The sequence below is a fragment of the Cyanistes caeruleus genome, chromosome 15, assembly GCF_971803275.1.
Source record: "Cyanistes caeruleus chromosome 15, bCyaCae1.hap1.1, whole genome shotgun sequence".
In the NCBI taxonomy this organism is placed as follows: Eukaryota; Metazoa; Chordata; class Aves; order Passeriformes; family Paridae; genus Cyanistes; species Cyanistes caeruleus.
Genome location: NC_141715.1, coordinates 5,370,607 through 5,397,536, shown reverse-complemented (window position 1 = coordinate 5,397,536; position 26,930 = coordinate 5,370,607). Strand labels below are relative to the sequence as shown.

The following is a 26,930-nucleotide window of genomic DNA, read 5'->3' as shown; positions in this document are numbered from 1 at the left end:
CTGGCTCTGACTGCACATGGCTTCACTTTGCATTTATTTTGTTCATGATTGAACTTCAAAGTCTAACAACTAGCCTGGCAGGAGGACAGACTCCATTACAGGTCAGCACTGTTCCTCTCACCAGACAAGGGAAAGCTCTTGTATCACTGCCAAAATATAACAAAATCCACCTGCAAATTCTTCACTTCTGCCCTGAGATTCTTTCTCACCAACATGGCTAGTGCTGGTCAGTAATTCTCACTTCTCCATCAATCTCCATCAATCTCCATCATCTAACATCCTCAGGACTTCTTCAATCACTGGATATAATTGATATTGCCTGATATAATTGTAAAAATGAATGCATTAATGCAGAACATCAGTGAACTTCTCATCCCATGTTGATTTCCCCTGATAGCATTGGAGGCAGAGGATGTTTCAGGTACCTGAGGTAGGTCTCTTTTCCCCTCATTGTTTGTTCAGCTGTCAAAAACCTCAGGAGCTCTCAAGAGGCAGAGAGCTTCTGCCTCTTCACAGGGGCAGAAGAGGGAAGGGCAAATATATAAAGTCATAAAATACTGTATCTTGAGGCCTGGGCTCCTGGGTCACTGGCTCTCTGTGGTCTCTGGACTCAAGATCCTCCTGAAAGCTCTACAGGAGTGTGTCCATGAGCATCCCATGGTCTTTGCTTGCCCCCTGGAGCTAAGAAAGCAGACAAGCTATATCCTGGGGCTGCTTAGAGATCCTCTGGTTAATGCCATTGCAGCTGCTGACTTTGCTGACTTTTTGAGCTGACTCAGCTCCGGGCTAACTTTTTAAAACCACTGGTGGAAGAATTCCTTTCCTTTGCTCCCATCTCCAGAACCAGGTACTCCAGCCCTCCTGAGGGCCACTACAGAGCCTGGGAGTTCCCTGCAGCCTTCCAGGCACTGCAGCATTATCTGCCATCCCCAGCCTGGGTCTCTGCAGGGAGGGGAGCTGGGGGACAGTCCCCTTGCCTGAGGCCAATCTCACTCTGCCATCCCCAGCCCCGTTCCTCCTCTGGCTGAGAGGACTGACACAGACACCACATGTCCTACAACCCTTTCCCATCCCCAGTGACCTCCCTGGGGACAAGGCATGAACATGAGCCCTTTTAGCTGCTGTGTTTGTGTACACAAGCCCACTGCTGACACAGATCTCTTAATCCCCCTGCCTGTGTCCCCTGGGCCGTGCTTGTACAGCGGTGGCCACGGCTGGGTGCTGGCACTGCACTTTGCTGAAGCCCTTTTACCTCTGACTCGCTGATCAGCTGCTGACAGGGTGCTATCAGGAGGCTGTGGTGGGTGCAGTGGCAATGCCAGCATCCTGGCTGCGGGGACTGTCCCCAGCTTGACTTGATGGCACCAGGCCAGACTGCCAGGGGGTGAGGAGGACTGGTGCATGTTGCTCTATGCTCTGGCATTGCCTTGCTTCCAAGTTATCATCTCTCCCACTTCATGGGCTTCAGCTCACAGGTGGAGGTGGCTCAGCTCACGATTCAGCAGGCTGATGTTTCCTTTGCACCAGCAAAATATTTGGGAAAGCAAACACAAAGCTGGCGAGGCTGAGTGGGAGTCACAGCCAGAGGGTCTGGCTGAGGCAGAGCACAAGTGGATGGGAGGGGATGCTCAGAGCATGGAGCCATGTCCCCTCCATGCACCCTGGGTGCTGGCTGCTGGGGGAGCATCTGTGCAGGATGGAGCCTTCCCAAGTCACAGCATGAAGAGAAAAGGCAGGAAAACCTGCTCAGCACTGAAACTTCCCTGCAATGGAAGCAGGGATGGGAGCAGAAATATATGCAGTGCAGGAAGAACCTCACGATACCAGGAGCACAACAGGCCCCCACAGCACATCCCAAGGTTAAAGGAGGATCATTTGGTCATGCCTGGGGGTCAAGTTAGGGTCAGCCCCTGCTCCAGCCCCTTTGCTGAAGTACACAGTGCAGCTCTTGGACACAGAGATGTGCTGTACCCTCCTGGGGTCCTTTGTCACCCATGGTGTGATGGCTGGTGCTCAGGGCAGGCAGCCAGGACTGGCTGGACAGGGAGTGAGTGTGTGCTGACCCTCTGCTGTGGGTCACAGGAGAAGACCTGAACTCTGTGTGGGTCAGCTGGCCAGGCAGCTCAGCCCCAGCATTCCAGACTGGCTCTTGATGGGGTTCCTGCCTGGTTCCACCTCCTCTGGTACCCCCATGAGGCCTGTTGGAGTCCAGGCTTCTGGCTGCTTTTGCCTGGCACCAGAGCCAATGTGGCTGCAAAAGTGGGAAGGAAAGCATTGGGGTAGGGTGCCCAGTGCTCTCAAAAGTTAAGGGGCAGAAATCTGAACTCTTGCACACAAAAGAGCAAAATGATTTTAACTTCTCACTATTTTTTAGTGGCTATCCAAGGAGTAGAACAGCACCCATTGCTGTTATTCACCCAGTGCCACACACAGATCCCAGCGTGCTGCCTGCCAGGGAAACACCTGGCAGCGATGTCCTTGTGCCATGGGTCAGGCTGGGATTTGAATGGCAAAGCCCAGGGCTTTGCTTTGACTGCAGAGGGGTAAAACAATATTTAAATAACTGCCAGCCACTGGAAGGAGCAGAAGTCCCATGGGAAAAGAGAGAATTTGCAGCCGTGTGTGGCTGATGGCTTCATCATGAATGTACAGCCTGCAAAGGGAGCGAGCGAAGCTGCTGGGAGCTGCCTCTGATTTAGTATTTCATAACTTTGGTGGTTGACTCCAAGCATTTTGGCTGTTAATTATCCTTAGGTGCTTAGAGGAAAATATCCCAGCAATTCCACCCATCAATCTTATTGATTCTCACCTTGAGTCTTTGGGAGCTTTTAGGGCACCTGCACAAGCTGCCACTGCTTGAATTAATTGAGCTCTGCGGAGCAGCCGCTGGCTGGTACCTCCCTGCACATCAGGCACAAGGCAGTAAGATGTATGACCCTGGCCAGTGCTGGTGCAAGGAGTTGATGGAAGGGGAACACAAATTCCTGGGAATCACAGCACACTGCCAGCATGCTTTTTTCTCCACAGGAATGGCACATCCTTGGGTGGGCTAAGTCAGGGACCTCTGGCACTGCTGTGGGTGGTTGGGACCTGAGAAGGATGCAGGACATCTCATCTGAAGCATGTGGTGCTTAAGGCAGCTTGAAGAAGGATAGTAGAGCTCTTATATCTCATTTCTTTTTGTAGAAGTGTCTGAAATATTTCTGCTGAAATTCCTGATGGTGGAGGTGTGGCATGGAGGGTAAATAACCTTCAGAGAAAATATCAGGTTCAGTGGTCAACTTATGTCATGTTTTCACGAGCTCCTGGAAATGGTTTAGGGGATATAAGAAACCTTGGGCTAATACATCTCCAGCAAAATATACAAAGTGAGAAATCATGCTTTAGAGGAGGTATTGCTTTCCAAAGCCCATGTCCTCAATAACTAGGAAACAGGAATTTGTCTCAAGCAATCAAGATTTTTTACTGGCTTTGGGGGGAGTCCTACAAGAATTGTGGGTTTTGGAGGGAAAAGTGATGATAAAAGCAGTTATGTATCATTAGATATCCCCCCCTCCAATCCACTTATTAAAAACACGCAAAAGCTGCATAGCAGGCTTCAGATTTTAATTACAGGCTATTTGCTCACATTTCAATCTAACTTCCTAAGCACCAGGAAAATCCATGGGGTGCACTCTCCAACACGAGCACATCTGCAGTGCCACTTTCCAGCGTGCAGAGGATGGGTGGAAGCAGAGAGGGGCCGGCAGCTTCGGGAGCTGGTTCCTACCCCACTCATGGCACGAGTGCCTGGAGAGCACAGTGCCTTTGGCTGGGCTGCAGCATCAAACTGCTGAGCCCCAGCCCCTGGGCTGTGGGGTCCTGCTAAGTGAAAGCACTTTTTAATGGGGATGTAATGGAACTCGTTAGTGTCCGCTGTTTTATTACGCAGGTTGAAAATTACTTATTGGTGGGAATGCGCTCACTCTTCACGCTGATCCTTCATATGCTTTGCTGGAAGGGTCCAAGTGAATTAATCTCAGAGCCAGGGAGTGTCTTCCATCTCTCTGGATCACATAGCTGCAGATAGAAAAAGTCTATGGGACTGTCTGGGAGTTCTCAGTCTGTTCTCAGCCCTGTGCCCTGGAAGCAGAAGTGGAGAAGCTGAGCTTGCTGCTCTGGCTGCACATTGTGCTTTAGTGCATGGTCCCTCTCTCCAGAGCAGGGGTGGGAGCTCTGGGGTTAAACACATGGAGCAAGGAGAGGCTAAAATCTGGGTTAGACAGGGGGATGTTGGAGTTCCCTCTGGCAGAAACCTGCAAGAATGGGCACTTTCTTCTGGTTCTGAGCTAAAGCAGGTTGAAATGGGGGTGTTTTGAGCAGTAGAATACAAGGTTTGGGTGTTTTGTTTTAGAAGAGCTCGAGTCCTTTGTGATGGCCACTGTGGGCTTCTAATAGGTGTCTGCTGGGGTTGGGAGGCACTTGCCATAGCACAGTCACAGGGATTTGCTGGCAGCTTACTCTCAGACTCACTCACCAGTGGTGCAGCAAATTAGGACTGGAATTTGGGCTTCCACTGTTTTGTGGGAAAGAATCTCACCCAGACTGAAAAGGTTGGCTCAGATTATCCTGATGAGGAACTTTAGGGCAAGCTGAGTATTTTTCAATGGGAAACTGTCAGGTTTTCTGAAATTAAAAATTCCCATTTCAGTCTCAGGGTTGTAACTGCCCAGAGTCCCGAGAATGGCTCTGAACCAGCATACCACCCTCTTCTCAGAGTGAAGATCTTTCTTGTCTAGGAATGAGCTCTGGGCATGTGTCATGGCATGTGTCCTTCAAAAAGCTTTTCCCTGTGGGCACCAGCAGTTGGATGGTCAGGCTGCATTTGCAAGTCCATTGAGAGCAGGACTTTGTCACCCCTCAGGGGCAGTTGGGTTTGCAGGAGGGCAACACTGCAGGGCTGCTGCAGGAAAGTCAGCCCAACCCTGTGTGCATTGTCCTGACAATGTTTCTGCCTGGCAGGGTTCACAGAGCAATAACAACCACATAAATAAGTCAAAGCATATGACTCAGGATAGGAAGCTTGGACTTTCCTCGGAAAAATCCTCTTTCTCTTTCGCACAGAGTTAAAGATGCCTGAGCCTTAATATTCTGCCATCCACGTGTAAAGCTTGGGCATCTCACCAGGGAACAGCGTGACCAGCACTGGCAGCAAGAAAACTGGTCTGGAGGTGCTGGGGAGAGAAAATTCCCTTGGGAAGCACACTTCAAATCTGAGCTGACTGCAAAGTCTGCACGGCCCCTGGATGCAGGGAAAGGAGGTGTGATGAGGAGTGTGCTGCTGATTGGCATTTGGGACCAGACTAGAGCAAAGGTGAAACTGTAGGAAACACTTTTAACGGTGACCTCGTGGCCACAGCGCTGGACAAAATTAGGCAAGTGGAACCTGAGAAAGGGGCAGAGCTACCAGCCAAAAAGGACAGTGAAGTTAAGGAGCATATCAGTCACACTGAATGCTTTGTGCTCCTTGCCATGCACAGGCCTTGCTCCAGGCCACCGAACTAAAGCTGTTCCCAAAGGGAAGGCTGGGTGCCTAGGTGAGCTTGCCAGACCAGCAGAAATGAAGCTGGGGATATTCCAGCCAAGCAAGACCTAGAGATGCTCAGACACATTAACGGCCACCATCAAAGCATCTTTAAACCTCCAGGCCAGCACCAAAGCAGCCGGCTGTCTGTGATAAATATGCAAGCCACGCTTCAGTCGGGGAGAAATAAATAAGCTGTTGTACACGGAGCAAGGGAGGTGGGGAGCTCCTGCCCAAATCACTGCTCAGCGAGGAGTTTCCCTGGAGACTGCTTCCTCGGAGCCTGCGCAGGGCCAGCACAGGGCTGGGAGGCAGCACCCAGAGCTGCTTGGTGCGGTCTGGGCAGGCACAGGCACACATCTGGGGTGAAGGATGAGGTGGAGAAGCAGGATTAGGGATGCTGGTCAGGCGCTTTCATTGAATTTGGGGAAAGTAGAGAAGGATTACTTCCCAGCGACTCTTTGGCTGCTTCTCAGCAAGCCCCTGGAGGGAGGAGCAGAATATCCAAGTGCTGTGGATGCTGGGCAGAGCAGGGGAAGATGGGTCCAGCAGAGGTGAAGACACCAAGGGAGGAGAGGGGCACACGGACACTGGACATGGCCAGCGTGTTTACGCCAGCTGGAGGTGGTGCACACCCAGCTTCCCTTCCCATGAAGGATGGCTTTGAGAGCTGACCTGCCAAGGTGATGTTCCTTACGGCTGATGCAAGAAGCTTGCGAGGACACTTCCTTCTCTCCCCCCTCGCTTGTGCATTTATTTTCTAACACTGAAAACCTGCCAGGGTTTGGCCTGGCTGGGCAGCACATGAGGGTGAGACTCATCCAGCTCCCTCCTGCCTGGCAGCTCTGGAGCCACTTTGGCTCTTGGCCACCTCGGGCTCGTTCCGCTCACGTGGCAGCAGAGCAGCATCCCAAGGGACCGAGCTGGAACGCTGCACCCTGACTGGGGGACAGGTGAGGGACACCACTGGCCTGCAGGTCCCCTGGCTGCAGCCACCTTCCACACCCAGCTGTGCTCCCCACGCAAGGACCTGCTCCTAGAGAGGGTGCAGGTGGGTGCAGCTCCCAAGCCATGCTCATGAGGAGGGCAGGGACCCCCGACACACCAGGAAATGGGCACAGGAGCACAGGATGTGGCTGGGGCTACTGCAGGTCGGGTACTGAGCCAGCCAGGCAGCCAGGCCAGCAGACCTCTCCACTGAAGTTATATTTAAACTTCCTCTTGGGATTTTACTGGCCAAATTCTTGAATGATTTGGGATAACTGCTGGTGATCGCTATGGCACAGGAGGGTACTCTCTGAGCCAAGAGGTTGGGTACCAGGGCACACAGAGAGCTGAGATGGTCTCAGTGGAGCATCCCTGACAGCCTGGGACTTCCTCTGTGGATCCACTAGAGCCCTGATGCTGTTGCCCTTCCAAATGTTGTGCTGAGCTCATGTTTGTTTCTCACTTTCTTCTTTCCTTCCAAGAGTGAAATCAGCTTTTCATCCTTCTCCACGCATCAGCAGCTGGCAGCTACATCTTCAGTGCCTTGTCATGCTGACGGGTCTCCTGCAGGGATTGCATAGATGTGTCCCTGGGGCTGCAGAACATGCCGGGACTTCCAGATGAACCTTTCTGGGCAGAAGCAGAATGGTGTGCTTGCTGTGATGAGGGAAGAGGCAGGGAGAAGCTTGCATTGAATAAAAAAGGCATCAAGTAAGGGCTGCTGTGAATTAGGCAGGTTGTGCTAAATGGTATCAGCAATGCAAGTTGCCTTTCCAATGTGTATAATTCATGTGCACATACACACATGGTCTGCAGTCACTGTCTTGCTGGCTGCAAGAATTGAGAACAAATACCAGGAATATTAATGATGGTGATGAGCAAGTGACATTCTATCAGCTAGAGATCAATTAAATATTTCTACTCAAACAAAGGTTTTGCTGGGCACGGGAGATGAGAGATGGTCTCTCCCTCATTAATGTGTATAAATATCTAAAGGGGAGGGGGTGCCAAGAAGATGAAGCAGGGTTCTACTCGGTGGTGTTGAGCAATAGGACACTGGCAATGGCAAAATATTTATGCACAGGAAGTTCCACCTGAATATAAGGAAGAACTTTTACTGTGCAGTGACCCACACTGGAACAGAGAGGAGAGAGGCTGGGGGGTCTCCCTTACTGGAGGTATTTGAGAACCGCCTGGATGCAATCCTGTGCCATGTGCTCTGTTTACACGGGGAGATGGGTCCAGACGGTCCAACCGGGCCGTTTCTGTGGTTCCGTGATTCCCCAGGACACGCACCGAGTCCCTTTCTGCACTTTCCAGCCACGTTATCCCGTTATCCCCGGGCGTGGGTACCCGAGAACATCCCTGTCCCTCGGCTCCTGCCTGATGCCGGCCGGGGAGACTTTGTCGAAGCCGGCTCGGGGGCTCCGGAGCTCCACCGGTGCGTTCGTCCCCGGAGTCCCCGAGCCGGCAGCGGCTCCCCTGGCCCGGGCCCGGCCTCTCCCAGCCGGGCAGCGAGGCCGGGATGTCGGGGAAGGGGCCGGTGCCCTTTAAACCCCTCGGTCCGCCCCCCCCAGCTCAGCCGGGCGTTGCATCAGGCCAATGCGCGCCGCCGACCGCCCCGCGGGGGCGCGCCCCACACCGCCCCTCCCCTCGCCGGCGGCGCGCACGGGCGGGCGGTGCGCGCCCCCGCGGCAGTCGCGTGGTCCCCGCGCGGCTCCATATTGCGGCGGCACCGGGGTCGGGGGGTTCCCGGCGGGGCTCGGGGGCGCGCAGATGGCGACGCAGGTGGAGGCGCTGCTGCCCGGCACGGCCCCGCTGCTGCCCGCCGAGGAGCGCGCCCTGGTGCTGAAGCCGCCGCAGGACGGCGGCCGGGAGAAGGGAGAGCCGCCCATGGGCCCCGACGGCGGGCCGGCGGCGCCGAGGCCGCCCAGCGCCAAGCAGCAGAAGGAGGAGAGCAACAACCAGGAGAAGGAGAGCCTGCTGAGGGCCGGCGGCGAGGCGGAGGACGGCGGCGAGGCGGGCGGTGCGGGGCGCCGGGAGTTCATCGAGGCCCCGCCGCCCAAGGTGAACCCCTGGACGAAGAACGCGCCGGCCGTGAACGGGCAGTCGCCTCCCGGTGGGTGCTCGGGGGTCGCTGGGAGCGGGGCGGGGGGGGTCCGGGTGCGCCGCCGACCGCGCCCCGGGCGGCCGCGCCATGCGGCACACGCGGCGTGGGGCCGCGCCCGCGGCCTGCGGGGCCGCGGCGGGGCGGGGGGAGCGGGGAGAGCGGCGGCGCCGGCCGCGGCCACGAGGCGGGGAGGGCAGCGCGGCCCGGCCATGCGGCGGGGAGCGGAGGGCGCCGGGGGCCCGGCGGCGGGCGGGCCCGGCGGCGGACACGCGGCCCCCCCCCCCCCCATCCCCTCCCGCTCCCGGCATTCCGCCGCAGCAGCGCCGGCAACGTGGTCGGTTCCCGGCGTGCGGCTCTCCCGGGAGCGCGGCCCCGCCGCCCCCGCGGGGGCCCTTCCCCGGGCCGCGGCCTGCGCTGCCCACGTGTGCGCGGCCGCGGCTCCCCCGCGCAGGCCGCGCCGCCTTTCTCTGCCGACTCATGGCGGCGGCGGGGCCGGGGCCGAGCGCCGCTCTGCCCGGCGCGGTCCCTGCCCCGGTCAGGGGCACGGCTGCGGAACGGGGGTCCCCGAAAAGGGAAGCGGAGGGGCTGCGCTGTCCAAATCGCGCTTGTAACCCGCTGCTGTCGTCAGCAAAGGCTGAAACTGCGGAACACCATTTCCTCGCCTGTCGGGATGGGTGTTGCGCTCCTCTCGTACCTGCTTCAAGTGAATCGGGAGTAGGAGAAAACCACAGAAGTTTTCACTAAGCGTCTTGTTTGGAAAAGACTTAATCTTTTTCTACCTGTCTCTGTTAACTCTGAAATCACACTGCCAGATGTGCCATCAGATTCCCAGTTACTGTACGTGCCAGTGTTTTGTAAGAACTGTTACTGCCTAGCATGATGATTCATCAGAGTTATTGATCTCTGGAAGATGGACAGCTCTGCAATTTCTACCTGGAAAGCTGTCATCTTAATGGGAAGTATAGAGGACAAGTTAATCGTGCCCGGTACAAGTCCGTGTTCGGATTGTTTGGTGGTTTGTCATTGTAGTCATGGACATAAGCAAAGCTTAAGGAAATCCAGGACAGTGTCGCTGTCTGCATTCGCCTCGTGCGTTATGACACAAAACTGGTCACATCGCTCCTTTGTGTGAAGGTTGCACTCTATTGTGATGCCTTCTGAGATAACGATCCTGAGAAATAAACCGAAAAATGCAAAACTGCAAGGTTGAATGTTCCTGTTGGAGTCTCCTGTGTAGGGGGTGTGCAGGTTCATTACCGGGCTCGTCACGAAGGTGTGTGATTTGCCAGAGTCAGCAGCGATGAGGCAGCTGCCCAGCACAAGCAGGGGGCCCTTGCAACTCCTGGGATGATTTTTTTGAGGGAGAGTGCGAGTGTGTCATTAGCGTGTCCACACAGTTGCAGGGTAATGGGGTAATGCTGAAACACTCAAGAGTTGTCCTTGGGCCCAGCACAGTTGTCTCAGTATTCCCAAAGGTGTTTAAAAAATGGAATTTGTTAGTGGTGTGTTCTGGGACGCTTGGCAGCAGTGACTGGTTCCAGCAGTGCCCTCAGTGCTGCTGCCTGGCTCTCTTCTCCTGGGCCATTGTTTCTTTTGCTGCCTGTTCATTAGCAGAAGAGAAAACGTGTAAAATAAACACGGCTGGTGAGCTCCCACGAGAGGCAGGCTGGCAGCTGACCTTGCCTGGCAGCCCTGCACTCAGGTACCTTCTTGTAGAGTTTGCAGGCTCGTGTTGTGTCTTCATTTCATTGGGTAGAGGATTTGTTTTGGCAGCCACTTAGCAAAAAAGATCTGGAGTGTGAATTTGTGTGAAAGAATCAGCTGGTGAGGTGAGTTCTCATGTTGTGCTGTTGTAGTGACCTCCAGCAGGATCACCCAAGGAAAGCGCCTCTTTTTCAATGTCTGCAGTGGATTGAGAGCTTCTGAACTCTGGAAAGTCACTACTGGAAGCCTTTGGTTTCTTAGCAGAGCTTACAAACCTTTGCTTGTAGCCCAAGCAGCATTCCCAGTGCAGTGCTTGTGTGCTGGAGATACTGAATGTTCCCAGTGCTGATCTGCCAGAGGTAGCGAGGAGACCAGAGAGCATACTGAAGACAGCTCTGTAAAGATAAAGGGATCCCTCTATGACTTGTTTTACAGGCTTTGAAAGCCCTAATTTTTTTATATAACGATTGTATTAATTATAAACACACAGAGTAGATTTAATGGACGAGACCTTCTCCTTAGGTGTCCATGCATTCTGTAATGGCCTGCGTTGGAATTGGTGCTTATAAAAGTAAAAGCATTGAGTTCAGGGAAGACAGAGCCACCTGCAAAATCTTGGTGAGTTTCTGCTGTCTGTGCTGAAATATGGATAGGGAAGAGCTTAACTAATCCACCTCCAGGTAGTCAAAACACCAGCTTGTTTCAGACTGTTTGACTTGCCATTGGCTGGGCAAGTTGAGTGCACTGGGGGCCTGACACAGGGACTGAAGAACAGGGTTGTTTTTTCTTGGATTAGGATTTACCTTTAGAAGTTTGTGTTTTACCTACCTGCTGCAGTATTTTTATGCTCGAAGTTGACAGTGAAGCCTGTAATATAATAGGATGTTCAAGCAAACCTTTCTGCTTTTTCAGGGAGGAGGGCTCTTGAAGTGAAGCCTCTCCTTGCTTCTTAACCTCCCAAAAGCACAACGGCTTTGGTAGGAAGTGGGGCAACCATTAGGTCGAGTTAGACAGCAGTGATACTGATGATGCTGTGAGTGGAGGCTGAGGCTCGTCTGGAGTGGCACACCAGAAAATCTTCATGGTCTCTTGACAAGATGCATGTTACCTTTTTATTCATGAGTGTTATATTCAGGGTGCAGGGTGCAAAGAGGAGAGGGGGGATCCTTTGAGATACACGTGGTCCTGTCCTGTGTGGCGAGGCTTGTACTTGACACTGCTGACTGCTTGTGAGAGACGCTGCAGAGCGGTAATGATGCCTCGTTTTTACTCTCTAATGATCTAGTAGCAAGGTCTGTGTGACCATGCCCTTGTTATTACATGTTCTCTTCTTATCATGTAAATAAATGCAGCCAGCAGCCTGACACATGATGGTAGTGTGTGTGTGTGTCTGTGGTAGTGAAGGAAACATTTTCTGGCAAAACCAGCTTTGCACAACTGGCTATAAACCGAATTCAAAGTGTTTTCTCCAGTTCTTCTGTAGATGAGAAGTGTGGCTTGCAGTTAAGACAGCTCGACCTTCTGGAACATGTTGTACTCCTCCGCTGTGCCCTGCACCAGGGCTGGTGCTGATGCAAGCTTTGGTGCGGACAGGTGTTAACAGCACCCCGTTTTGAAAACCTGCTGGATGTATTTCAAGAAATGTTGCATCAAGGCACTTGGCACTTCTTTATTTTTAAAGTAATTTACATCTTGAAAGTAAGAACATGCAGGTTTTAATGACTGGTACTGCAATCGCTGAGCTTTGCCTGCACTAACTTTTTAAATTCTTACAAGTTCCTGGCCAGGGAAAGTGGTGTATTTCCTAGTGGAGATGCAGGAGATGCTTTGATTTCTTGAGTAGCTTCCTGCATGCCGTTTGGCAAACGTGCTGGGTGGATAAGCAGTACTTTCCAGAAGGCACACATTAGTTGCTAGCAGCAAGCACCAGGGGTGAGCTGACTGTTGTTGAGAGTGCGTGCTGCTTTGTACCTTAGCAGAGGCTGACTTGGCTACTGGTACTGAGGAGAAGGCAGGGGAAGATTCATTAGCATCTCACCCCTCGCTGACTAACTCCCCATAGGGCTTTCCTTGAAACCAGCCTCCAGTGCAGGAGATAAGATGGATGGGAAGCTTGTTTTACCATTGGCATTTCTTCGCGTTCAGAGTAGGCACACATATCTGCTTGCTCAGGTATCCAGCTTGGTAGTCCTGCACACACCTATTTCCAAAGTGTTGGGCAATTCTCACTCTGTCGTGGCACGTAATTGTGGAGCTCTTCTGGCTGTTGCAACAGAGCTGCTATCGCAGCAGGAGGCCTCCCCCCACTGCCCCAAGTTTCCTCTCCAAACTACTGTTTTGTTCCAATCCCACAACTCACATTCTAGTAACTCTTCCCATCTTGTTGGGGAGGATGAGGGTAACTGGAACTTGTTGCTCTATAAAAACGTGAGGCTTAGTGTTTTCCCTCCCCCGCATACCTTTGCCCTTCAGCTTTGTGCTGGACCTTTGCCCTGTTCTGCACTGTTTGTTTCGGGAAGAGAAGGCTGGGGAATGCAGCACAGCTCCTGGGAGCTGACTCACTGGCCCTGGTTGCTGAGCTTTAGTGCCTGCTTCTGCTGAGACCTCCAGTTCCAGATTTCCAGGTCCAGGGCATCGCTGAAGGATGCTGTCCAACCATCTCCTTACCCTCACAACTCTTCTTTTAAACTTTATATTGCTTGTGCTGCCATGCAGGTTTCCAGCAGGGTTGCATGCGGGATCACTGGATTGGGCAGCGGAAGGACTTTGCTCAGATGGGAAGACAAAAAAAGTGTGGGAAGCAGGACTGGGAATGGGAGCACTGGGGCTTCAGCGCTGTGCTCTCCCTTCCAAATTATGACACCGGATCTTTTTCGCTGTGCTCGAACAGTGTGAAATTATCTTCAGGGCAATGCCAAATGCAGGCTTGGGTAGAGTTAGGTTGCTTTTTACATACTTGAGACTATAATGGATCTCCAGCACTATCTCTGTGGTTGTGCTTGTTTGGCAAAATAAGGTACGGGCATTTTAGTAGAAAGCTGTGCTTGCTGTTCAGACCAGGCTGAATGTTTTGATCCCTGCAGTTATTACAGGTGCTCTTACCTAGGTCCACTCGGGTCTGGGGAGCTTTGTTCGTTCCCAACCGCGATACGCATTTCTGTTATGGTTTTTATTGTGTTATTTATCCTTTGGTCATCTTGGCATTAAAGCCTTTGCTGACTTCGTACCAAGGACCTGAGTCTCCACACTGCTGGGTCTGCCAAATCCCTGGCTTGCTGTGTACACAGGGAGCTTGGGGATGGAGGTGATGCAACCTTGGTGATACCTGCTGAACACTCCCTTGGTGATAGTGCTGTCTAGGTGGAGCTTTTCACGGCCAAGAAATTGTCTCCTGGGGTTGGCTAAAGCTCTGGGTGGATCGCTGGATCCACTCTGTGGTCTCTGGCATGGCCAGCTCTACATTTGTTCCTTTTCTCACTTGAAACCGAGCTTTGGTTCCACTCGTTCTGCAGATCCAGGTCCTTGTTAGTGAGGTTTGAATGGAGCTGGGAGACTTATCTCCTTGGATTGAAATAACTGGTTAATCTGAGTATCCTGTATCAAATGATGCAGCTGCACAACTTGAGGTCAGAGGAGAGGGAAAAGAAGGGCTTCAAAGAAGTTGGTGCAGTGGTGGGGGAACTAGTGTATTTAGGTAATGCTAATGGGTGACGAGAACAAATGGAAACTGAATTTGGCTGTGAATAAATCAATTACCAGACTTCTTTGTGGGGAGAGTTTTGGGTGAGGGTCAGTCTGGATTGCTTGGCAAACAGAGAAGTGGGTGTGTACATGAATCCCTCACAGCTGTGGAGCAAAAACTGGCACGAGGCATTTGGTGGAAATAGGTTTGCTGATAGCAATTCTAATGCTGTGCAAGATAAACTTCTTGTTTTTGGGAAAGGTTGTGGAAACTGTGGTCAAGTGTCAACATGTTTCTAAAGGGAGGCTCGTCTGAGTCTGAACTCAACTGAACTTTCCTCTATCGGAGCACATTTGTGCTGCAGTTTGGGGGGCTTCATGGATGGATTGCCTTTCCCGAGCAAACTGGTGTGTGATGTGTTGTGGCTCTGCTGGTTTCAGTGTTGCACCAGGCTGGTTGAGCTGCTGGAGCCATCCTTAGCAAGTCATCTGGCCCAGCTTTGGTGTGACACTTGCTGTGGGTATTGCCAGGATCAAGAGCTCTTCCTGCAGCATTAAACCTCCGTGTGCTGGGGGATGTTCTGCTGAGACATGCAGGGAGAGGGAGGAAGGGCTGGGAACTGGCTCATCTAATACCTGCTTTATCAGTGAGTTAGTTACCTTCACTGTCCTTCTGGAGCAAAGCTGACTGAGGAGCAGAAGCTTCCCTTGGCACTTTCATGTGTTTCAGGGCTGTATGGGAATACGCAGCAGGGTTCAGTGCTCTACAGTGATTGTGATTTTATTTTTATTTTGTGGGTTTGAGTCACCCTGTTCCTTTGTGTGGTGACAAGCCGTAAGGTTTGGTTGAGTTCTCTGCTGCAGACTGACAGTGTGTTGGAGGTGACCATGGCCCTGGCTGGGTCACAACAGGCCAGCTGGAAACCTTAATTTGATTTAGAAGTGGTCAGTGATCTGAGGGTTGTTGGTGTGACTGGGGTCTTGATGCCGCTCAGTCTGATTCTGGTGACACTCAGAGTTGATACAAATGCCCTTTGTTCTCTTGATCTAGACAACATTACTGTGGTTCCTTCAGAATGGGACACTCGCATTGTGCTGGCGGGCACAGCCTGCCCTCACCTGTGCTCCTGGGGAAGCACATTTGCTTCCTGCTGGACACCCCCTGAAGTGGCTGCAAGCAGGTCTGCAACCTGCTGTCCTGCCAGGAACCTCTCTCACTCCCAACTCGCTCCCCAAAGCAGCCTTGGCTGCTGATGGGGCCCAGGAGAGGCACCCCTGCCCCACGAGGAGGATGTTGGAGGAGAAGCACCTCTGGTGCTCCCCAGTGTCACTCGTTTGGTCTCTGGCAGGCTCTGCAGAGATCCCGTGGTGACCATGGCAGCCGGGGTGCAACCGGGAGAAATGGGGGCTCGGCTGGGGCTCGCGAACCTCGCGTGTCCTTGACACAGGAGGCAGAGTTAAAGCAGGATTGGGAAGCTGGACGGGGTGGAAATGTGCTACGTGTCCTTCCCGCTGGCCAGGGGGGACTGCAGGAGCCCGAGGTGGGGTCTGGCAGGTGGGACACAGGCGCTGCTCTGCTCTGCCCGGCCTGGGTGTGGGGGCTCAGCTTGGGGGCGGTGGGATGGGAGGCAGCGGAGCCTGTCCCGGGCACACTGCTGAGCACGTTTTTCCAGCTGAGCAGCGGCGTGTGCTGAGCTCCTGCAGAGTGACTCTGCAGTCTGCAGGGCACGGCTGCGCCGGAGGAGCCACAGCCGGGCTCGGGGGGCTCTTCTCGCTTCTCCTTTCCCAGTAGTCATTTGACTTCTTTGACTCGCTTGCAGTATGAATGCATGGAGAGAGCAGAGGGTTCTCAGGGCTGGTAGCTTTTAAGGAGTCTCAGGAAAAAAAAAAAAATGAGAGAAGAGGTAAGTTTTTTCCTGGCTAAATATGTGGGGAAACAAGAATGAAATTGGAAAACCCACAAAAATGAGGAAAGGGTAGGGTTTTGTTGGTGGGAAAGTAAGAGAAAAGGTGTGTGGGGAAATTGGTGTTTTACCTGCCTGGTGACTCAGAGGTGGGTATGCTGCTAAATACTGAGCACTGTCTGTAAAGCAGATTATTTGTGGTACATATTTGACCTCCACACTAAATCACACTGCCTTTTTTGCTTTGTTTTTCTTAATGATTCTGCTTTTGAAAGCTTCTGGTCAGTGATGTAAATGAGTGATTATTTTACAAAGTCTTAACTACCAAACTGTCTGGTTAGCATATCTGTAGATGATGAGGCTAATGACGGAATAAAACAGTGAGAACTCACAGTTAATAAGCAACGCTCAGATGTTTGGTAAGCCAGCGTTCACTTAAACTACAGGAAATTAATTTCTTCAGATTCTCCAAGGTCACATCTTCCTTATTTTTAATGTATGTTGCAAAAGAAGCACTGAATTTATTCCTGCAAGACCCTTAGGACTCTGCAATTTTTGTACCTTTGCTCTAACTGGAACGATTACACTTCCAAGTAGTCAAAAAGTCTGTCAGCTCTCCTGACCTCACAGAACGAGCCTGCTGAAAGTAAAGATAACCACAATAACAAAAAGCAATACTCTTGGCCTCATTCAGCACAAAAAGAGACACCTAAAGGAGTGACGGAAGCACTTTATCCTTTATTGTTACGTCCAGGTGGGCTCATGTTGGCAGGTCAGCTGCAAGGCTATGCGAGAGGGAAAAACAGAATGAAGAATTAAGTGTAAGGAGTGACACCAGTATGTGTGATGCTGAGAAATGATGTGTCTGTAGCAGCAGATACTGAAATGTGGAGAAACACATCCCAAAAATGTGGTCGGGAGGTTTTTACTGTGACTGAAACAGAAGGGATGGGATATTTGTACACGAGGTTCCACCCAGCAAGACAGAGGAGCGAATCACGGAGGTGTCTTCACCATGTGCTCAGATGACAAAGCATGAGACTTCACTGTCTGTAATCATATTGAATTTCACTTCCCAACTCCCAGCTCAACCTTTGAGAGCTCGGGGGAATACTGGCTATGATCTCATGCATCTTCTGAGTGCTCAGAAATCCTCTGCCACTGCAGAGGGTCTTGCGCTGAGCTGTACAAAAAGGGGACTTTTCTTTCGGCTTCCCAATCTCAGGTGAGCTTTCCAAGCTCACTGTTGCTGGGGTTTTTGGAGTTTTTTGGGTATTTTTTTTAAACTGTGGAATGATGAATGTGACATTTGCATGCTCTGCAGGGAGGAATTTGCTGTAAATGAGCCACAGTTTTAAATTTTAAAATTAAACCTGTAAAGACAATTGTGAAGATGATTTGGAGGAGACATGGCAGATTACAGTGAGATAACCCTCTTAGCTTTAGTTGGAGGTGAAATCCGAGTTGATCTAATTGTCAGCAGAGAGTGGAACCGAGCAAGGATGGTGTTTGGAGGGTGATTGGAATGGCTGTGTTTGATTAAAACCAAGCAGATAGCCTGGGCCAGAGGGAGGGAGCACCTCAGACTGTGAGTCTGATGATTTGTAATTCAGTTAAGAGATTTAATTATGTTGTCTTCACTGTGCTGCCTTGTGTATCCTACAGCCCCCTGCTCGACCCTCTGCCTGCAGCCCAAAGGTGGAGAGAGCCTTGCAGTTTTCAGTTTCGGGGGTTTTCATAGGGATTTATGGCATCCTTCTCTGATGTTATGGGGTTTTACCATGACACTGGTGCATTTGAGGAGGTGGGGTGGGATCCTCTTTCATGGAGACACTGAATTTCTGGGTACATTAATGGATTCTCCTTTGTAGGGAGAGAGATCTTTCCTGCCTGCTGGTGCTAAGCTGTCCTTGGACAAAGCTTTTGTGGAATTTGGGGCTGCCCTTGATGAGCAAGCAGAAGAGTGTATTGCAGCTCTGAGTGTGACAACCCTGTCAGAGGGAAACACCATCCTGTTATCAGTTTCCACAGTGTGGGATCCAGCTGGCTTCCAGGCTGCACCAGAATTGCTCCTGTATTTCAACAGGAGTCTTTGAGACGTGTATTTTGCTTGATTGTGCCAGAAATTTTAGCATCAGTTCAATATCCAGTGGCTTAAAGAACAGTTTGGAGAGGAGGGTGACTGTGATCATTTGGACCAGACTCATGTAAGGGTTGTTCTCCTGGAAGGCCTAAGGCCTCCAGTTGTATCACTCCAGGCTTACTGGTGATTAAAGGATGTGAGGCAGAGAGCTGGCACCTGCTCCACGGGAAGAGTAATCAAGCACCTTTAAGTTGCCTTGGACTTTTCTCTGGAGCCCCTTGTTGAGTTCATGATTGGGAATGTTGGGACTTGTGCTCTGGAGCAGCAGCACTTTGCTGCTTCTCCGCTTTGGAGATGAGGGGAAAGGGTTAATGGGAGTTAAACCCCGTGTTTGTTCTCTCCAATGCAAGCACTGATAAGTGGCTGGGAGAAACAGCAGCCTGTGACCTTCCAGTTATTCCTTGTGTGCCTGTGCATATGTGAGTGTTGCATTTGCAGGACTGTCTGTTTGGAGAGCTCTCACTCTTCTGGTCAGGTTCCCCAGAACCCCATTGGCATCTCTGGTGCTTGGAGAAGAGACCTGGACCCTCTTCCATGTGGATCTTTGAGAGGTGTTTTTGCCAGGCACGGTGCCAGTCCTGTTGGTGACTGTGTCCAGCCAGTGTCACAGCCCTGCTGGGTCTGCACTGCTCCCTTTCGGTCTGGAGGAGACTGAACATCAGCACGGAGGTACACATTTACTGCGTGGTGTGGAGTTAGTCAGGGAGTTATTTCAGATAATGCTCTGATCTTGGAATAGATGATTTTTTTGCTAGGGTTTATCCTCTTAAAACTCTGTGATATTGGAGGTCTTCATTACTTTTCAAGTATGTGAAGATAACAGGGGCACCACAGCTGAACTTCACCAAACACACAGCTGTTTATACACTGAAAACCTATTTCAAGCATTTGTTTCTGTGTGATGTGTGGGAAATTAATATCAGAGCTCACACTGTCTGCAGCTCTTGAGCCAGTGATGATGATGGGAGTGTCTGAGAATAAATCTAACCTTTCTTCTGGACAGGGAACAGAAAACCCCTTTAGCCAGTACTGGTGGTCGGGATACCCTTGCGAAGGAACTGATTTGGGATAAACTCTACTGTAGTTTTTTTTTGTTTCTTGCCTTAGTGGTGTCTTGGGACCCAGCCAGCATCATGTTAGGACTGATCCATCTGTCTTATGCTTCAGCTTCTCTTTGAGGGGGTAAATATCCTATAGTAAGCTGAGAAGCATGGGAGGTGTTTGCATGGACTGGCAGCTGGAGAGGGCTGGGATGATCTGGGTGACTGAGAGCTGGACCCTCCCCAGTCCTGCTCAGCAGGTAACAAAGGAGGGGAACAGGAAGCAAACAAGATCTCGGGAGGGATATAATTGGCCATGCTAATCTTTGGTTTAGGGTTTCTTGCTTTGCTGCTTTTCCCTAGCAGACCTCAGCCCCTTCTCCACTGAGTGTTGGTTTGAAGGGGCCTGTAACTCAAGAGAATGAGGGAGCCTGTGCAGGCACTGCCTTGGCCTCCGAGGGGGAGCCAGGTGACAAGATTTAAACTGAAATGTTGTATGGGGCCAAAGAAGAGATTCAAGCAGCTCTGGTCTCTTTGCAGTACAGGCTGGACTATGTAATTTGGACCTTTTCACTGCCTGGATCGTCCCTGCCGGGCAGCAGGTCAGATTACGAGGAGAGATACCAATCGATCCTGCCATCCGCCAGCACTTCCCTCCCCGGTCCCTCTCCTGGACAGCCAGTGCAGCCCTGCAGCTTTCGAGCCATTGTGATCGAGGTCTGGTCACGTCCCTGTGTGACCTTGGAGAGGTCATTTTTTTTGCTGACGTCCCAGTCTTTTGTCTGCAAAACGTGGAGGATGATTTGGTTACAACTTCACGGGTCAAAAGCCAGAACAAATCAGCTGGTGTCTTCCTGTGGCAGTGTGGATGAGCCCCACGTCCCACTGCGAGCAGTCGAGGAGCTGGCTGCCATCCCTGTGCTTGTACCTGTGCTTGCACAACCCTCTCTCAGCCCACTGGTCAGTGTGCTTCACCACTCAGTGCGCTGTGGTGGCTGGCAGGTGCCATAAAGCACTCTGAGGTGGGTTTTCCCCGTTTGGAGAGCAGAAGGGTAATGGGAGGTGGGGGGCCAGCAGGGAGCTGGTTCCTGCTGGCACTCGGCCTGTGGCCGCGGCCCCTCGGCAGTTATGGCTGCAGGTTGCTGTAATAACGAGTCAGCGTTTCTCTTGCGTCAGGGACAATGAGCTGCTTTTCAGCCGCTGCCTCGCAGGCCCTGCCAGGAGGAAGCACTGGAAAAGGGGGTGGTGGAGGTCCCTTCCCAGCTATAGCTCCTGAGCTGGGAGAAGACAGGCTTCTTGTGCCGGTGTTTGGATTCAGCGCTGTGAGCGTGGCTGGTGGAGGAGCGTGGTTGGTGCATGTTTCCTCAGGGGGCAGTGGAGGGGAGATGGGGGCTCATAAATGGGGTGACTCTTTTGGACCTGTCCCAGATACCTGAATAGCAGCTGTAGGCAAATAGCCCCTAGGGAAGGGGGTATGTGTGTGGATGCATCAGCTTTTCTCTTTAAATGCCCCATTTTAGCATACGGTCTTCTTTGTGTAAAAATACCATCAGGAAAAATTGAAATTGAGTTCCACCCCCAGCACCACCTAAAATAAGGACGACTGCCCTCAATTTGGTTGGATCTCCTGGGCTCTGTGTGCAGCATCTCTGGGCGTTGGTGCGGAGAGCAAGCCCTCCTGTACCATGTCTGCACCCTCATGTGATGGTCCTGAAAGGGATGCTCCATCCCAACATCCTGCCAGCTGCCATGTACACCCCTGACCTCCTCCTCCTCACTCTGCCCTCCACCCTGCTTTGCTAATGAAAGAAATAGTCATAGAATGTGTTTTTCTATTGAGATGTTGCAGAATATATGAATTCTGTACAGGCTGAGGAGAATGGTCAGGGGCTTGGGAAATACCTGGCTCTGCATAGACTGGTGCTGAGGTGAAGAGATCACTGGTTCCCGTGGTGACTGCAGTCCCTTTGTTCAGACACCAGGACTTCTTAATTTTGGGTGCGTGCTGAGAAACAAAAGTGTTTGCGTGCAAGAAAGAGAAGGAAATGTGAGACCATAGGGTCCAAATTTCACGGGTCTGTATTTGCATTTCGATACTGTTATTTCTTGCTCCTTCCCACTGGGCTGCCTGGAGGCATGGCTGGGAGGGTGTTGTGTAGGCAGGGGCAGGACTGCCTGGGTCCCATGTAGGGATTGCCTGCTGCTGAGCAGGTGGCTGATGGCATGATGGAGAGCTGCTGTGAAGCATTGTCCTGCAGCATTTGGCCAGTGTTGGGATACCTGGCATCAGGGTGCCTTGGGAGGTAGTAGGTGTGTGTGGTGGGAGGAATTGGTGGGGCTGGTTTGCTGGATTCACCTTTTTATGTTGGGACCTTGAGCAAAGAAAAACATCTCTGTGCCTCAGTCTTTTGTGTTTGGGTTTTAGCTTTGGGGGAGCTGGGGAGGGAGCTGACCTGGATGGGCAGCCTCAGTCCTGCAGTGTATGAGGTGGACTCCTTGGAGAGCAGCCCAGGGTTTTACCTGCTGGCCACACATGTTTCTGTCTGCTTCCCTACCATGGCTTCCTTGGGAAAAGAAAGCACTACCTGATTTAGACTTCTCTTGGGCACCTGAGGTGCTGCCCTTAATTGGCAGGCTAATTTTTAATTTAAGTCACTTGTGCTTGCAGGCAGAAAAGGTGTCCCAAAGGGTCGTTGTGCCTGCCGGTCCCTGACCAGTGCTGCTTCAGATGTGTCCTCCCAGCAGCCCCATTTTTCAAAGCAAGTCCCACAGACTGATTGCTCTGTGCTCGTTCACAGCTCTGGGGAAAGCTGCCTGCAAGCCCAGTGTTCTCAGTCTGCTCTGGTGAGCTTGGAGTCACGTCTGTGTTAGTCAGAGGTGCGATGAGTTGGACAAGGTCAGCCTCTCCCAGAAAAGGGGACTGAGCACGGGATGTGTTTTTCTTAGACAGGAATTGCCCTGGCAAACTTCTTGAGGTGAATGTGAGCTGTATCTGCCCTTGGCCATTACATGTGGTCCTTGCTTCCTACTGACCTCAGTCACTGAGTAGAGTCACTGCTTTTCTAGTAAATGTAGTGGCAGAGCTGCTCTAGAGTTGTGGCTGAGCTCAGGAGGAGCCAAGAGAGCCTTGCTGCACATCTAGAGCAGGACAGGGCAGTGGGGAATACAGCAGTGAGCTGAGAGGAGACCTTGAGGGAGGGAGTGTGAGTTTGGAGTTGCGGTGGTGATACGTCTGATAGGAGATGTTGCTGAGGGGTCACCTGCAGCTGCTGCCTGATTTGGTGGCATTTGTGGTGTATAGAGCCTGGATGTGTAGTGAATGGCTGGTTCTGCTGTGGTGTCTGTTTGATGAAGAGTTGGTGGGACAGCTTGAGAGGAATGCAGACTGGAGAGCTGCATCCCTCAGGGTACAGCAAGGGGAACATTTGCCAAAGCCTGGCTTTGCTAAATTCCTGTCTGGCACAAAGGAAGTTTTTTATCAACCACTGTGGTGGTGGTATTTATTTTTGGTTTTGGTAACATCTGGTACAGCTGATCCAAATGGGAGGATACCAGTGTTACACCTTGTTCCTTTGCAGGGAATCCCAGTTACGGAAATAAATTATATCTTGTTTGAGGTCTTAAAGGTCTTTTCAAACCTTAATGATTTTATGATTCTGTGAAGATGTTTCAGCTTGCTGATGTAGAAACCTAAACTCCTCAGTGACCATACAGAAATACAAGATGCTTAAATGCATTTGGGATTGGTGCAGGATTCCAGTAGAACATGCAGCTTGTAAAGGATCCAAACTGGTGCTTGGAAACTGTTCTGAATGTGCTGGGCTGTCCTTGATATCATGCCTTCAAATGCCCACAGACCATAACTGTAATAATGGTAGAGAGAGTCCCGATTTAACTTCTGGGTATTTTTGCTCCCTTTTGCTCTTCCCATTCGTCTGTGGGATGAAAGCGTCCCTGCCTGAGAATGCTTTCAACATGGTGCAAGAGAAAGGAAGAGAAATAGAAGTCATATTGGCAGAGGGGTATTTTTGCATGAGCCAAGCCCAGGCCAGAGAGCATTGCCCTGCCTGAGGGGTAGTCCTTGCTGCAACTGTTGTGACTTTCCAGCTGAATGTGTGTTTTGGGTAGCTGATAAGCAAGAGCATGGGGCCTGCCCCTGTCCCAGGAGGACCTTGCCTTGCTGGCAGCCTTCCTTCCCCCTCCTCTTCCAGGATCCTTGAAGAAAATATAATGTATTACTCTCTGAAAAGTGTTGTTTTCATATCTTCTAGGGAAGCCTTTATCAACAGGGGTTTTCCACACACACTGTCCTGTGCGCTCCTTAAATGAAAAGTCAGGTCCTTCCAGCTACTTAAGTAAACATCTTCCCAGCAATCCATAAGGCCCTCCAAGAGAAAGGCCTGTTCCTCTAAGTGGAAACAGCCCGGGGGACTGGGGAGGTTGAATAATCTGGTTTGGGGTCTGAACCCCAAAGACTCCATCTGTCCTGTGCAGTGGCCTGTGCCTGCTGACAGAGACTCCTGAGCTGGGAAAGGATTCTCCTGGTGTGATGGGTGATGTGCCAAGGTCCTGGGTGCCCATTTGATGATGGGTGTGTGTGTCTGATGTAAAGCCAGGCACAGCTGCTGGTGTTGCTCATGCCTGCAAAACCAAGGACAATCAGAAGAATGCTTGCTTGGCTTTTGCTTTGGCTTCCACCTTGGCTTCCCTTGTGCCTGCAAAACCAAGGACAATCAGAAGAATGCTCACTTGGCTTTTGCCTTGGCTTCCACCTGTGCTGCCTGTTAGATGTTCTCTGTACATTTCCATCTGATGTGGCTGTTCAGGGGGTGTGTGGGGTGCCACCAAGTAGCTTATTGTGTGGCTCTTTGTACATCTCAACAGCGTTTTTAGTGTGCACTGCTGTCTGCTAGAAGCCAACACAGAAGGTTATTTATGAGAGCAGCACATTCTGGTAAACATAGACTCCTTCAAAATCTTTTGCACAGCAAGTGGTTGAATTGAGGTGGGTTCCAAGCTGGATTGATGTTTAACTTGAGATACTAAGAAAATACTTCCTCTGTTTAGCTAAAGCAAACAAATTGAGAGAGGAGACCTTTTAAATAATGATTTGCACTCCAGCTGCAACCAATACTGATTTTTTTTATTTTTTTTCTTTTACAGATATATTTCCAACTGACGGCCAGTCTGGTATGTATTAAATAAAAATGGAGTTCTTCAAACCTCCTTCTCCCTTTCCTTCCCTGAACTTCTCTTCCTTTAGAGTCAGCGCTAACCAGACTTAGAGGACTCATACCTGCAATGTACAGTCTGGAATATGCAATGGACATTAATGTAAAAAAATCCAAAACCAAACCACAAACAAAACCCAACAAAAACCCCACCCAAAAACCAAACATCTACTGTTTGGTTGTTCCTGTATAGCAGTGACATCTTTTATGCTTTCATGTAGTGATGACTAAACAGCTGGAAGGTTCTTTCCTCCCATTCATTGTAGCATATTTGGACATTTGGATGTCCGGGGTTAAAGAGTTTGGGAACTTGTAGGTCTTGGTCATCACACATAATTGAAAACACTGACATTCAAGATGCAAATGTAACTGAGATTGTTGTTGTTTATGTGTTACCTGTATACAGATGGATGTGTCTATGAACCTGAGGATATATATTTGAATTTGCAGTACTTTGGGAAGACACAGACCTCTCCTGTGGCTTGTAGTCTGTGCGTTGCTGTTGAGTATTGCTGTTAAGGACTACTCACTGTGTTGCAATCAGTGCAAAGCAAAAACTTCCTGGCACCACAGTGGCGTGTGCAGCCTTGCTGGGAGAGGGAGGTTGCTCTGGATGGAGGCTTCAAATCAGGAAAGGAATGTAGTTTTCAGAAGCAGATATTGATGATCTCAATTCCTGCCTTTCCCAAGTTGCCAGAAGCTCCTCATCCAGGCTGATGTTGTGGAAGTGCCAAGACTGAAGGAAAGGTTTGTGTTTTAACCAGTGATACTGAGATCAGTCAGTGATCAGTCACTGTTATCTCTGAGCTGTAGTGCCATGTGGGGATGTGCCGTAGCAAAGGCACCGGGAGTGGAAGTCAGTGCCTGACTTGGCCTTGTGTCACCCTAGGCATGTCACAGTGTCCACTTCTGATGTCCACCTTTGGCTTTGCATGGGGTCCCATTTCACCAGTTCATGGTTAACTTGAGGGTAAATCGCTGTTGGCGGTGGAGGCATTGGAAGTATGGAAGTCAGGTCTGGTGTCTTAAAGCTGATTTCATTAAGAATAACTCACTGGTTTAGAGTGGTCTGGTGTAACATTGGAGGCACTATAATTCAGCTTGCTGAACTGAACAGAGGCATGGACGTTGTGCATGTATTTCCAGAGCTCTAGCCAGCTAGCAATGCTGTGATGTTCAACTAGATGCACTGGATTAAGATTTTGATTCTTTCATTTGTAAGTCCCTCATGATTTTCTTGCTTTCTTGATGTGTAAGAGTGAAATATCAGGATTTTGAAGAGCAAACATATACGCCCATCTGTTGAGTTTGTGGGAGGATTTTCTCCACCTTGCTGAAGATTTGTGTTCTTTGGGTATTGGGTTTTGTCTGCCGGTGCTGTGAACTCAGAGATGTCCTTTGCTTGGCACTGCTCCATCCTCTGTTCTCCAGCTGGTTGGGGACCTTGCACAGCTGCCTCCAGGGTGGGGCATGAGTGTGTGTCTGCAGCAGATGATAGCGCTTCAGAAAGTGTTTGTTACATGTCAGCAGTGTTGCAGAAAACATTACTTACAGAGCTTGGGGCTTTTTTCACAATTCTGTATGTTTCTTAGGAGATAAGTTAAAGCTTAAACAGGATTCCTCTAAATGGTGGCCGCACAGGACACTGCAGTCTTTCTCATGCCTTTTTCTAGAAAAGCTGGTGCCATGCTTTTTCTTCCCATGCACTAAGCTTATCTGGAAGCCCTGGTATGTCAAAACACAGTGAAGTGTGAAGGCAGCAGGCAAAGTCAGACTGGCATTGCTCCTGCCACTAGAACTGTAGTGCACTCCTGAGGCTGTTGGGTTTGACTCCCTCATCTCCTTTTCATTGCTGAGGTTATTGAATGAGTTGATTTACTCTGGTCACCAGAGCATCCCATGTGGCAGGGATCTATTCTTTAAGCTTAATCTTGTGAAGTCAGGTGGGTCTATATGGCTGGTTTTCCACTGAGTGAGAAGTCTGTTGGTCTTCCCCAAGGAAATGGTTAGCAGAGTGATGGAAGATGCCGAGTCGCAGTATCAGGGTTGGGAATTGCATAGGTGGGGTGCCTGAGCCAAAATTCAGCCATTTTGTAGGCACAGTAGCTGTAGCTTGCCCCAGAGCATGTTCCTGCTTGTTAGCATAAGGATGCTGGCAGCAGCCTGGATCCTCAGCCTGGATCATCCCCATGTCACGTGCCAGTGCTATGGAGGTGGAGGCACACCAGTGTCCCAGTTACCTAATAGTGTTTGCAAATAAAGCAGTTGTTGGAGAGAGGCCTCACTTTCCTTCTGTCTGGCACAGCAGTGCCTCAGTCCCCTCCCACGTCCCACAGCCAGGATTTGGCAGCTGTAGGGTGCTTTGCAGAAGAAGCCATTTCAAACCATTGGGTGGAAAGCTGAGAGACTTCAACACCCTTGAGAGACGCAGGGTTGGGCTTGGTGGGCTGAGGGACACACATTCCCACTTCTGCTGAAGAGGACTGGGAGGGCACATTTGCAGACATATGTCTCTGGACAACTTCACTGTGAACACCAAACTCTTCTGTCAGACAGCTGATGCTGTT

The 26,930-nt window shown here is 50.9% G+C and overlaps 1 protein-coding gene and 1 long non-coding RNA gene across 7 annotated transcripts in view; one reads left to right on the top strand and one right to left on the bottom strand.

The window, feature by feature from the left end:
* Window positions 1-3,585: 3,585 nt before the first annotated feature.
* Window positions 3,586-8,198, bottom strand: LOC147650342 (uncharacterized). Its single transcript, XR_015276783.1, has 2 exons — window positions 7,847-8,198; window positions 3,586-7,381 (listed from the first exon to the last, which is right to left on the bottom strand). It is a non-coding gene; the product is annotated as an uncharacterized LOC147650342 (long non-coding RNA).
* Window positions 8,199-8,247: 49 nt separating this feature from the next.
* LARP1 (La ribonucleoprotein 1, translational regulator) overlaps window positions 8,248-26,930 on the top strand; it is a 44,614-nt gene continuing 25,931 nt past the window's right edge. Inside the window, exons 1-2 of one of the 6 annotated variants that reach the window (XM_086852010.1) lie at window positions 8,248-8,669; window positions 24,296-24,322. In XM_086852010.1, coding sequence (XP_086708136.1) covers window positions 8,327-8,669; window positions 24,296-24,322 — 370 coding nt within the window. In that variant the 5' untranslated portion in view covers window positions 8,248-8,326. Of the gene's footprint in view, window positions 8,670-20,224; window positions 20,481-21,798; window positions 22,029-24,295; window positions 24,323-26,930 lie in introns of those variants that run through there. The other 5 variants (XM_086852011.1, XM_086852014.1, XM_086852019.1 and 2 more) reach the window with 5 other exon arrangements.